The 12,819-nt window shown below is 44.2% G+C and overlaps 1 protein-coding gene and 1 pseudogene across 1 annotated transcript in view; one reads left to right on the top strand and one right to left on the bottom strand.

Moving 5' to 3' along the window:
- Positions 1-963, bottom strand: part of PEX11B (peroxisomal biogenesis factor 11 beta) — a 5,692-nt gene extending 4,729 nt beyond the window's left edge. Inside the window, exon 1 of the mRNA XM_072428159.1 lies at positions 808-963. Coding sequence (XP_072284260.1) covers positions 808-863 — 56 coding nt within the window. The 5' untranslated portion in view covers positions 864-963. The remainder of the gene's footprint in view (positions 1-807) is intronic.
- An 8,973-nt stretch (positions 964-9,936) lies between these two features.
- Positions 9,937-10,091, top strand: LOC140342765 (U2 spliceosomal RNA; annotated as a pseudogene).
- Positions 10,092-12,819: the final 2,728 nt, after the last annotated feature.

Here is a 12,819-nt window from a genome sequence, read left to right as displayed (position 1 = left end):
TGGGATCTATGGCCCGCTAAATCATTCTCAGTGCAGGCTAGGATCTATGGCCCCCTATATCATCATTCTCAGTGCACGCTGGGATCCATGGCCCCCTATATCATCATTCTCAGTGCACGCTGGGATCCATGGCCCCTATATCATTCTCAGTGCACGCTGGGATCTATGGTCCCTAGATCATTCTTAGTGCACGCTGGGATCTATGGTCCCTAGATCATTCTCAGTGCACGCTGGGATCTATGGCCCCTATATCATTCTCAGTGCACGCTGGGATCTATGGCCCCCTGGATCATTCTCAGTGCACGCTGGGATCTATGGTCCCCTATATCATTCTCAGTGCAAGCTAGGATCTTTGGTCCCCTATATCATCATTCTCAGTGCACGCTGGGATCTATGGCCCCCTGGATCATTCTCAGTGCAAGCTCGGATATATGGTCCCCTATATCATTCTCAGTGCACGCTGGGATCTTTGGTCCCCTATATAAATTTCAAAGCAATCTATTATCCCTGTTCCTCGTTAGCATATATTGAGAAGGTAAATATTTCCCTCAACCTTTCTCAGTGCAAGCTAGGATTTGCTCTCAACGATTTCCCAATTACTCTCACTGTACCCTGAAATCTATTGTCCTCTTATCCTGGGATCTGCTGCTCCCCCACCCTTCACTTGTCTCAGTGCATGCTGGGACCTGTAGTCCCGCGGTCTCTATGCCGAATGCGGTCACCTTTTGCTCCACCATACACTTTACAGCTGCAACAACAGGGGTTAGATGCTAAGTCTTTTAATCGAGCTAAACACCGGCCAGTCACCTGATGATGCGTTCCTTGGCCTGGCTCTGGCTGCTGAACCTCACCCAAGACTCCATGTGTCCCCAGCTCACAGTGTAAAGATCACACACGGTGACACTTCCGGGTTCAGTACGGGTCTCGGCGGAGGACAAACCTCCTCACATCGCGTGCTGAGCCAGCCTACACTGGGACGTAACCGATTACTATAGCAACCTCACAATATGCAAAATCCACAGACCAAGCCCCGCCCCTGCTTTACTGAGGCGGAGGACAAACCTCTTCCCTTCCCGTGCTGAGCCACTTTACAGCGTGACATAAGCGATTACTATAGTAACCTAACAGTATACAAAAAATAAATAACTTTATTAAAACCCTAAATAAAAAACACAAAAATCAGCTTGAACAAGAATGCATAAATAAATTGAAAATACTGAAAATGCAATATTTCTGTATACTGTATAGTACTATATTTTTTTAAAACACCTCCCTAGAGTCCAACTTCCTATACCTAACCACACAAAACCACATAAATATATTTTGTATTATTTTGTATTGGCTCAAATGTTGTATGACAATCAGATTGCACTGTAAATTACACAAATTTCCTGTTTACCCACCTGGGCGGTTACCCCGAGCCTGGTTCGGGGTTGCTAAAAACATACGCTTGTTTATGTTTTTAGCAACCCCGAACCTTGTTATGTTTGTAACGCTTGTTTATGTTTTTAGCAACCCCGAACCAGGCTCGGGGTAACCGGCCAGGGGGGTAAACAGGAAATTGGTGTATCTGCCACTTTTACTAAGGCGCTTAGATAGCAGCCAATCCAAGACAAGCATTTAAACAAGCACATTCCTTATAAGGAGATGTGATGTCATAGCGCACAGTGTGTATAAATACCGGTGAACACAGCAGACGTCAGTTGACTCGTCAGCAAACCCTGAAGCTTTGCAAAAAGCTTGCTCTCTCGTAGATTGCTTTGTCTTACAAACGCACTCGATCTCCAGCGACCAATTTCACGCTTTGAAATCAGGGGTCAGCCTAGGCTGAATTCTGTGCTTTCATCTCTTGGTAATTGATATCAAATATCAGTTACTGAAAACTACAGAATGGCATCAAAATCAGCCATCATCATGGTGCTGCTCATGGCGATCCTGCCAGCAGTACTGAAGCCGAGTGACCAGGACACGAAGGCCTCCATATTGAACAGGGAGGAATTTCTGAAGGCAATGGAATGGCAAACATCTCAAAACAACAAAAACCGTTTTGATCTTTTCCTCAAAAAGCTTTCAAATCTAATGGGCATCTGGTCAGAAAAGACCGATAAGGTAATCAGATCCTGTCTCCCAGAAGAAGAGAAGACGCTTGAAAATATGAACATGCAGATGGCAAATTTAAAACAAATGAAGAAGGAAATCATTCACAACATTGAAAACCATGAGGAAGCATATGGACTGTTTTCAATGCTGAAGGACATCTTGATGGAGAAGTTGAATGAGATCCTCATCTGGAACGTACGAGAATATTTGACGCAACTTGACGAATTGCGCGTGCAGATAGACGTTCTGAGACAAACGGAGATGGAACTGATTCAAATGATTGAGAAAATGCAAAAAGAAGAAATTACATTATCTGCACCATTCTGGACACTAATCAAAGACTTGTGCAAAAATGTAATCAGCTTCCTTCCTGAACAATCCACGATTCGGGACATGTACCAGAGAATAGAATCTTACCTGTCGGGACCAGAAGAACAGGTTCCGATAAAGGGCTACCTTACGCCCTGGGAAACGTACATGAAAATGATGCATGAGAAAGTCGAGGGACATTTTCTGGAACTGGAAAGAAAACAAAAACAATTCCCATACTGGCTTATAAAGCAGATAAAGGAAAAGTTTTGGAAAAGGACATTCCTGGGCTAGTTTTCAATGCGTATCCAAGACTGGTACGAGGAGATGATCAGCGTCCTTTCCGATCCAAATACTCCTGAAATCTTCTATGAGGTGGGAATACCCTATCTGTACAGTCTGAACACCCCATTCAACTGGTGCTATGCAATAGTTTACATCCTTCTCAGGGCAGTGCTGTATTTCATCCACAGACCTGACCTGAGCATGAGATTTAACCGATTTCTGGTCTTCTTCCTCTTTGCGCTGCAAGTTTTATACTTCAGTTGCCAAGTAGTGAGCATCATGATCAGCGAGTGGTACAGCTGTTGGGATCCCAACGGGCCATTCTACTATGAGTGGCTTTCCAGATTCCTGCAGTTTCTGGTTACCATTTATTACACGCGCTTTGATCCACCATTTGTGGTATTCTACTTCTCATAAACAGGATGAAATTGCCATTTCCCATATACAATCCACCACGTTGACAATGAAGAGGATCACCCCGTGTGAGAGTGGGGCCTCAGAAACCAGGCCGCACATAACAACCAATAATTTGTGGTGGAACCAATGGCGTAATTAAAACTTGACATCTTGTGAGTGGCATTGAAGACCTTGCAGTTACAGATTTTCATATATCTTACCAGTTTGTACAGAGAATGGAATCACCAACTTGAGACTTTCCAGTGTACTCGACATCTTGAAGAAAGCGATCCTGCCCAATACCATCAGGGACATTCACGTGCAGGACAGAGGAAAGAGAAAAAATGGAGCAGAAAATGTTTTGAAAAAATGCTCCAACAGAATCCACCACTAAAATGGAACAGCCCCCGTGCGGGGTGGGGAGGGTTAGAGGGTAGGCGAGCCTCAGAACACAGGCCGCACATGACAACTAATAATTAGTGGTGAAACAAAAAGTGTTTGCAGGACCAAAATCCACCCACCTTGACTTTAAAATGGAGCGTGCCTCAAAACACAAGGCTGCACATAACAACCAATCTTTAAAGTTGGAGTTAGCTGTGTAACTAAAACTGATGGTCGTCAGCTTGTTTAAGAATGTTCAAGAAAAATGGAGCAAAAATGAAAATGGAAAATGCACCTGCAGAATCCACCACCTTCATTATGAAGATGAACATCACCCCTTTGTAAATAATGTAAATTATGTAAATAAATGTATTCACATTTTAATATTTTGTGTCACTATATTTTCAGTTGCTTATAAAAAACCTAATGTGGGCTATGAACACTTGCAATTGACCAAGTATGTAAATAACACATTCCTTATAAGGAGATATCCAAGACAAGCATGTAAACAACACATTCCTTATAAGGAGATATCCAAGACAGGTAAGTAAATAACACATTCCTTATAAGGAGATATCCAAGACAGGTAAGTAAATAACACATTCCTTATAAGGAGATATCCAAGACAGGTAAGTAAATAACACATTCCTTATAAGGAGATATCCAAGACAGGTAAGTAAACAACACATTCCTTATAAGGAGATATCCAAGACAAGTATGTAAATAACACATTTCTTATAAGGAGATATAGGCGGGCAATGCTATAACAGCTACACTGAGCAGTAACCCCCCTAATTCTGTCCGTAAATCCAACCAAAAAGCATTACATTTTATTGCATGGAAATTAATTTTACATTATAGGCCTATAATTCTTAGGCAAATTCATCGAAATATGTCCAATATTTATTAAATGTAATAAATTTAATAATAAACTTTAAATAAAAAACAACACAAAAATCTGTTAAAAAATAGTGAAACCTGTAATATAACTGTACAGTAGCATGTATAATATATATATATATATATATATATATATATATATATATATATATTTATAAAATAAAGATTAAAGATTTCTTTGTATTGGACTCAATACAGTAATTTTGAATTGAATCCAATACAAAATAATTTGAATTTCCTGCCGCGCTTCCTGCACCAATGTCACTGGGAAACCCCGGAGAACGTCACTGCATTCACTGACAGAAGATCACAAGAAGAGGACCCCGGCCGAGGACCTGCAGGGTCAAGCAGGACACCAGGGGGTGCCGATGGGACAAGGTAAACATGTTTTTTTTATGTTTTTAGCTACCCTGAGTGTGGGCTCAGAGTTACCGCTTTTTGTGTTTCTTTTTACGTTTTTTTTGTGGTGGTGCTGTGGAGAGCAAGGGGCGGAGCTAACCCATGTGTGCAGGAAAGAAAAATTACAGGTAAGTATGACAATTTTCCAAAATGTAAGGTAAAGATTCTGTTTTTTGTTTTTTTTTTAGGTGCAACATTCCTTAAAAAAAAAAAGGCGGTGCAGCACCGAACCCTAATTCTCGGCTGCCTAGGCAATGGAGAATGAGTGGGAGCACAAAGCCTCCCGGGATACGGGAAGCCTTATTGTGCAAGGAGAAAAATGTGCCAAACTCGCGCATGCGCAGTGAGATCGGGAATTTTTTTTTTCATAGCGGTGCCAGGACGACGCAGGAACCGATGCAGGACACTACCGGTGTGACCCGACTGCCCTGCGGGATTGAAGGTAAGTGTATTTTATTTTATTTTTTTCTTTGATTTTTTTTTTAATTGTTTATGAATTTTAAAAGGAAAAATGACCACAAAATTAAAAAAATTGAGGCACCAGAATCCACCACCTTGACTTGGAACACAATTGTGGAAGGGTTAGAGGGAAGGTTCGTCAAAAACAGGCCGCACATAACAACCGATGATTGGTGGTGGAGTCAGTGGAGTAACTAAAACTGATGGACATCAGCGTGTTTAGAAATGTTTAAGAAAAATTGAGCAGAAAAAATACAATGGAAAATGCCACAGAATCCACCATCTCATTACGAAATGAAGACCTAGTTGCAGGATATGCAGGGTTAGAGGGAGCGTGCCTTAAAATACAGGCGGCACATTTCTAATGATTGGTGGTGGAATCAGGGGTGTAACTAAAAATGATGAGTCAACGTGAATGTTTAGGGAAAATTGGGCAACAAAGAAAAAAAATAGAATGGAAAATGTACCCACAGAATCCTCATTATGAAGGTCAACGTCGGCTGTGGGTAGGGGTGTAGAAGGATTAGAAGGAGCATGCCTGAAAACAAAGACTGCACATGACAACTACTGATTGGTGGAACAAACAGTGATAAAACTGATGAAAGTCCCACAGAATCCACCCACCACCTTCATTATGAAGATAAACACCACCCCTTTGTAGGAGAGAGGGAGCGTGGCTCTAAAAAGCCACGCATATCTACAAATGATTGCTGGTGGAATCATTGGTATACATGAAACTGATGAATGCAAATATGGTTTTAAAAAAATGGAGCATAAAAAGTGTTTTAAAAATGTAAAATGCTCCACCAGAGATCGGTGGCACAGTGAGCATCGTTTTAGAACAGAGACGTTGAGTTAACTCTTTGAGGTTAAAGAGCAGTGAATTAGAAGAAAATGGAGCAGAAAATGTGCCCTGGGGGAATTCACCACCATTTGCATCAGGTTTGCTGGATCACCCAGCTTCACTGATGAAAGTGTATTCTCTCCAGCCTTGGAGAGCTTTAATAAATCAGACCCAAAGTCTCAATATGAATACCTGCGAAACAGATATTTTTAGGAATGAACAGATCACCAATCAGATTCAGTCATTTCAAAATGTCCTTTAACCTCCCTAGCGGTCTAATTCCGTCCAAATTTCCGTGCAAAAAGTGGTGCAATTTTTTGCAGGGAAATTTATTTTTTATTGTAGGCTATAATTCTTAGGCATAACTCACCAATATTTCATACATTTAACAAATTTATTAATGAACTTTAAATAACAAAACACAAAAATCTTTTAAAAATAAACTATATTTAAACATGTAATTTATCTGTACAGTAGCATATATAATATATATCCAATATAATTGTATATATATATTATATGAATATTTATTTGTATTGGACTAAATTCAGCTATTTTGTATTGAATCCAATACAAAATTATTTGAATTTCCTGCCGATCCTCCTGCCCACACCGACACATGCACCGTCACCGAGAAACTCCGGAGATCGTCGCTGCATACGCCGGCTGGAGATCGGAGGAGGAATTTCGGCAATGCATAGAAGGTGTAAAGTTTGGGATTGTTCATATTTAAAAAGTTGAACGTGTCTTCACCCAGACTATTTTCCTCTAATGCCTGATTGATCAGATCATGGTATTCTCGATATATTACGGTGATCCTTTCATTTGGGGTCGTACAATACCAACCCACATTCTTTCAAATGTTTAAACATGTGACTATATATTGATGAACATCATCAAAAATATATTACCTCTATAGTCTGGGGGTTTCATTATAATACTTTTATCTTTTTATAATTGATCTAGTGCTTTAATCTGCTTAACAGACAGGATTTATATGGAAGATTGTAAGAAAATTACAAAATGTATTTGTCAGTCTTTCGTTTAATTAAAGACATTTGATGTTGGGGAAATATCTGTATTTGTGAAGTCCAAAAATGTTGTTTTTACTTTCTCCGATAATAACTGGTGCAATTTGTTGAGCGCATGAAAATATTCAATTTTATATCTTTTGAGATTAGTGAAATCTAATACTGATTTTAGGGTTTGTCTTTCCAAAGCTGTTTCATAGAATTGTCTACGAGCAAACAAATGTATATCCTTTTTAAATTCTAATTCATCTGTGTTTGTATATGCTCAAAAATTGAAACCTAATCTCAAAACATCAATTTCACTTGGAGAAATATTATAATAACCCTCAGAGATTTAGAAAAAGCTGTATTAGTTGAGCCCATTCCTATTTACCAGTAACTCCTTATGTCGATATATTGGTGTGTTCTGCTTAATGGTGGACTGTCATCTGACTGCGTCTGGGTGGCCTTCACTTGGACCCTGATGGGAAATGCCCCAGATTCCATTCGATTGAATGTTTTTATTTAAATCTAACCTTTTGGAAATATTAAGTAGTGTATGGCCGCATTTACTTATATCTGGGGGCCACGGTTCCTCTGTTCACATCCTGTTCTAAAAAACTTTTTGTGTTCAGGTGCCCCCAAAGGCTGGGGACAGACCTATAGAAACTTATCTGAAGCTTCTGTACAGGGACGGCCAGCACACAGAGAATATTTCATTACCCCATGTAAAAAACAAAATACACAGGAGGGAAAAATAAATACATGGGTGTTGGGGTGTTACTAGTTTAGGTAGAGCAGGCACAAAAGGTATACTTTGTTTTAGAGTTTTTCCTTTAGGTACTACTGTATTGTTTATATTGTGTACAAGTCTATGAATGACTTGCTCCTCTTCCCAATCCTTCCTCCCAAACTGTCCGCCTTTGTTAGTAATCCTTTACTGTACATATTCTCACCGACCAAAACATTTCCCCATTTTATATAGATATTGTGGAGGTTATAGAGCGAGTAGGCAGTGTTTACAGAATGTGTTGTTTACCAAAATACATTTTAAGCGTACCGGACAGAAATTTCACTTTACATAAAAGGGTAGACAACCATGTTATGTAAAAATTCAGTTTATTTGAGGTTTTTTTTTTAAAAAAAGGGTGTAGCACTGCCTAGGCGATCGAGAATTATTAGGAGCGCAAAGCCTCCTGGGTTACCTATGTCAGGCATCCTGGGTGCTCCTTCTGTGCATGCCCGAGCATCTTTTTTCATCCTATGTCACCCAATCTTGCGCCTGGGTCGGGTGACTTGAATGAAGAACCCAGGAGAAGATGCTGGCGATTATAGCACTTATCCTTACAGGGTGCATTGTATTGTTGACTCTATCATTGTGTTGACTCTTTGAGCTCAAAGAGCAGTGTATTTGAAGAAAATAGAGTAGAAAAGGTGCCATGGGGAATTCACCACCGTCCTATGCTGAACGTCCGTTGTATAGTCCTTGTCATATGTATCAAGGACTCTCATAGCAGCACTGAGAGGTTATGCTATGCTATGCTATGTTGTCATGGCGACACAAAGTGCTCATGCTTACAAAAAATGTGCTATGATGTCATAGCAGCACTGAGAGGTCATGCTATGTTGTCATGGCGACACAGAGTGCTCATGCTTACAAAAAATGTGCTATGATGTCATAGCAGCACTGAGAGGTCATGCTATGTTGTCATGGTGACACAGAGTGCTCATGCTTACAAAAAATGTGGTATGATGTCATAGCAGCACTGAGAGATTTGTGTGGAACACTGACACCCCCCCGTCTCAACAAATTTCTCCTACGACTCTCAAAAGACAAAGGAGGGATGGACTTTGTGGACCTGATATTGTATCACAGAGCCGTTCACTTGACCCGTCTAGTAGACTGGAATAGACACACAGGTTTTAAGGGCTGGGTGGGATTAGAAGTCCCGATGTCTCCTATACTGCTGAGCTCTGCTGCTTGGTCTCCATCAGAAGAGTGTAGTCCCCTCCACCGTCACCCCTTAATAGGAGAGACGCTTAGAGTAGTGCCTAGATATTTCCGAGCTGAAGGTATTGAGACATTTCCCTCTCCGCTATCTCCTATACTTGGTCACCCCAGATTCCCCATTAGCAGGAAAGACTCAGTCTTCAAGACATGGATTTAGAAGGGAATTTATCGGGCGATCCATTTTCTACAACCTCCTAATTGGAATATGTTGAAGCAGATTCAAGTAGATCATTCTCGTCTTTGTTTGGACGCTTGGAGGAAGGTACAATTTCAACATTTTATCTCCTCGATGCTGCCAGTGCAGGCGTTTCATCGACCCCTCGCCCCCTTGGAGAGTTTATTTGTAGCCGGCAACCCCCCCTGAGGGTTGTGCTCTCATATGCATATAAAATGCAGCTGACAGCTTGTGATACTCCGGTGCCCTCTTTTCTTTCCAAGTGGGGGAGGGATCTTAGCATTAGGTTTACGAAAGAACAGACAGATCTCATATTATATTATGGGCATTAGGCCTCTATTAGCAACTGCTATCAAGAGACAAACTATAAACTGCTCACTAGGTGGTATAGAACGCCGGATCTGTTGGCAAACTTCTATCCAAACACGAGTTCAGTATGTTGGAGATGCGGACAACACACCAGTACTTTAATGCACATTTTTTGGGCCAGCCCCGTACTGACCACATTTTGGGTGGGTGTCCCAGGGATTGTTCAAAAATTAACCGGGATCTCCATAACTGACATGCCGGAGCTCATTCTGCTTCATGTGTTTGCGATATTGGGATAGCGCTATAAGAATTCTTTGCTGCGCCATTTATTGAAGGTGGCTAAAGCATGCATTCCACCATCTCTTCTCGGCCTTTTGGCTAAGATCAAGTGTAGTATCTGCCTTTGCCCTTAGGAGTGTTGAAGCTTTTTAAGTTGATACGGTGGATCTTGCTTGGTCTATCCCAGCCATTTGGTCCTGGTGAGGTACCTCTACTCGGCCCTGTAGGATCGTCAATTAAATTCGGCTTCACCTACTTGCTGCTATTGGGTTAGAGGCTTAGCCCTTGCCAGGAACGAGCTTGCGATCTTCCCTTACCCCCCACTCTTGTGTCACTACCCCCGTAGTGGACACCAAACTGCCTTTTCAAAGGCAAAAGAGCCCGAGGAGCCAGCGAAGCCGACTATCAAGACACCGAGGAAGCTGACGCCAGAAGCCGAAGCCCGAAGGCGAAGCCGCAGCAGAGGCCCGAGGTGTCGGAGGAAGCAGAAATGGCCCCGAAGAAGATGACCGAGAAGAAGAAGCACCCAGAACAGGTCCAAGCCAGCCGGGTGCAAGAAGAGAGACCATCCACCTCCGCCTCCGCCCCAGCAAGACCAGTCCCAGCTGCATCTGCAGGAGCAGAGGCCAGCGGAAGACGCCAGACCGCAGATGGGGTTCCAACCCTGGAACCCTGGATGAAGCAAACAGTCATCCTCCAGCTGAAGGAGGTGAACGGACGCATCCCAGATATGACTCCGGAGGTCTTCGGGAGGAAGATGGTGATCGACCAAGGATTCTCCAAAGCCAAGACCCTCACCATCCAAGCCTTTGTGAGAGGTATCTTCTATGTCACATTTGTTTTCCTACAGGTGTGCAGAAGATACTGGGAGAAAGTGAAGGCGGCAGAACCCAGGTCCCCTTTCGGCAACTTTGTTGCCAATTCGCCCATCCAACGGGAGGAAAGACGGGTCACCGTGTCCATGCGCAGCCCTCACATACCCCGACACGACATCGCCACATACCTGAAGAGATTCTGCACGGTGCTGAGGGAGCCCACCCGGATCCTGGACGCCAATGGCTTCTGGACTGGTAAGTGGACCCTCACCTGCAAGCTCAGGAGAGACGCCACCACGGGGCACCTCCTGCACTTGCCACAGTGCATCAATTGCAGCCCATGCCCCGGAATCCTCCACTATGAGGACATGCCCCGGACCTGCAGAAGGTGCAAAGCAGGAGGCCACGTAGGGAAGGATTGCCCCGCAGTGTTCTGTAGACTCTGCCATGCCACGGGGCACGAGTCCAAGGATTGTCCTCGGACTAAGATCTGCAACCTCTGCGGGGAAAGAGACCACTTATACCGGGAATGCCCCAAGAGGACAAGGTCCTACGCTGGGGTGTTGAGAGGCACAGGACATGGAGGCGACATTATCGGACATGACAACAGAGGGGGACCGTCCACCAGAGGTGAGCACAGACCCCCAGATGCTCGAGGGCAGCCTACCTCTCTATCAGCTCCTTCCAGACCATCCTCCTCCAACCCCAGACTCCACACCACCCAGGACCCCACCCAGGCCACCCGGCCAAAAACCGATGGATCCGTCCGCTCAAGGATAGATTTCTTTTTTACAGCCAGAGAGGTAACGCACAATAGCCACTCCATGGTTCCCCGCTTCTTCTCAGACCACAGGGCCCTTCTCTTTCAGGGGGATCTCGGCAAGGGCTTCGGCCCAGACCCAGGCTCCTGGAAGCTGAACAGCGCCCTGCTGGAAAAGGAGGAACTGATGGAGGAACTGAGGGGTGAGTATGTCAACTAGAGAGACGACAAGGAACATTTTGAAAAGGTGAGTGATTGGTGGGAGTTCGTGAAAGTCAAGCTCCGCAGCTTCTTTCAAGCGAGGGGACGCCAGCGGGTGTGCGCAAGGAAGAGAGAACTCAAGAGACTGCAACGCGAGTTGAAGTCCTTGCAGGACCTCTACCAATGCGACTGGAACGTTAGGCGAGACCTGGAAGAGACCAAGCACTTCGAGGAGGACGCCAGGCGCATCATCTTCAGTTCCAAGGTGGAGCACCTCGAGAAAGGTGAGAAGTGCAACATCCACGCCACCCTGGTCAGTCTTGACCAGGAGAAGGCCTTCGACCATGTCTCCCACGGGCTCATGCTTAGAGCCCTCCGTAGGTATGGTCTCGATGAAATGTTCTGTTCATATGTTAACCTGATATACCTTGACATCCATAGCACAGTGCTGGTGAACGGCTGGAAGACTGACCCCTTCCCGGTCCTCTCCGGGGTCAGACAAGGCTGCCCTCTGTCACCTCTCTTTTTTGTCTGTTGTATAGAGCTCTTCGCCGAATGCATCAGATGGAACCCAGAGATCAGAGGGATCACCGCACCAGGTCCAGACAGAAGGGAAGCGAAGTGCTCGCTCTACATGGACGACATGACGGTGTTCTGCGCGGACAAGCGTTCCATCGACATGCTCGTCCAGATCTGCAAAGACTTCGGCCGAGCTTCGGGGGCAAAAGTCAACTGCGGGAAGTCGGAAGCCATGCTCTTCGGAAACTGGTACCTGCCTTCCTCTGCGCCTATCCCCTTCAACATCCAACCGGACTTCATCAAAATCCTTGGAGTCTGGTTCGGGAAGGAAGGAGCAGCCCTGAAGTCTTGGGAAGAGAGGCTGTCGAAAATGCGGCAGAAATTCAGCCTCTGGAGCCTCAGAGATCTCACCATCGAAGGGAAGAACCTAGTACTCCGCAGCGAAATCCTTCCTGTGTTGCAGTACCTCGCCCAAGCCTGGCCCCCACGCACCAACACCTGCAAGGCCATCACGAGGGCGACCTTTCACTTCATCTGGGGCTCGAAGATGGACCAAGTGAAGAGAGCGACGATGTTCAAGGAACATCGGAAAGGCGGCAAAGGAGTTCCGGACATCGCGACGATGCTGAGGATCTTCTTCGCCTGCAACACCGTGAGAAGGACACTA

Source organism: Pyxicephalus adspersus, chromosome 12 (assembly GCF_032062135.1).
Source record: "Pyxicephalus adspersus chromosome 12, UCB_Pads_2.0, whole genome shotgun sequence".
NCBI lineage: Eukaryota > Metazoa > Chordata > Amphibia > Anura > Pyxicephalidae > Pyxicephalus > Pyxicephalus adspersus.
This window is presented reverse-complemented; position numbering and strand designations above follow the sequence as displayed.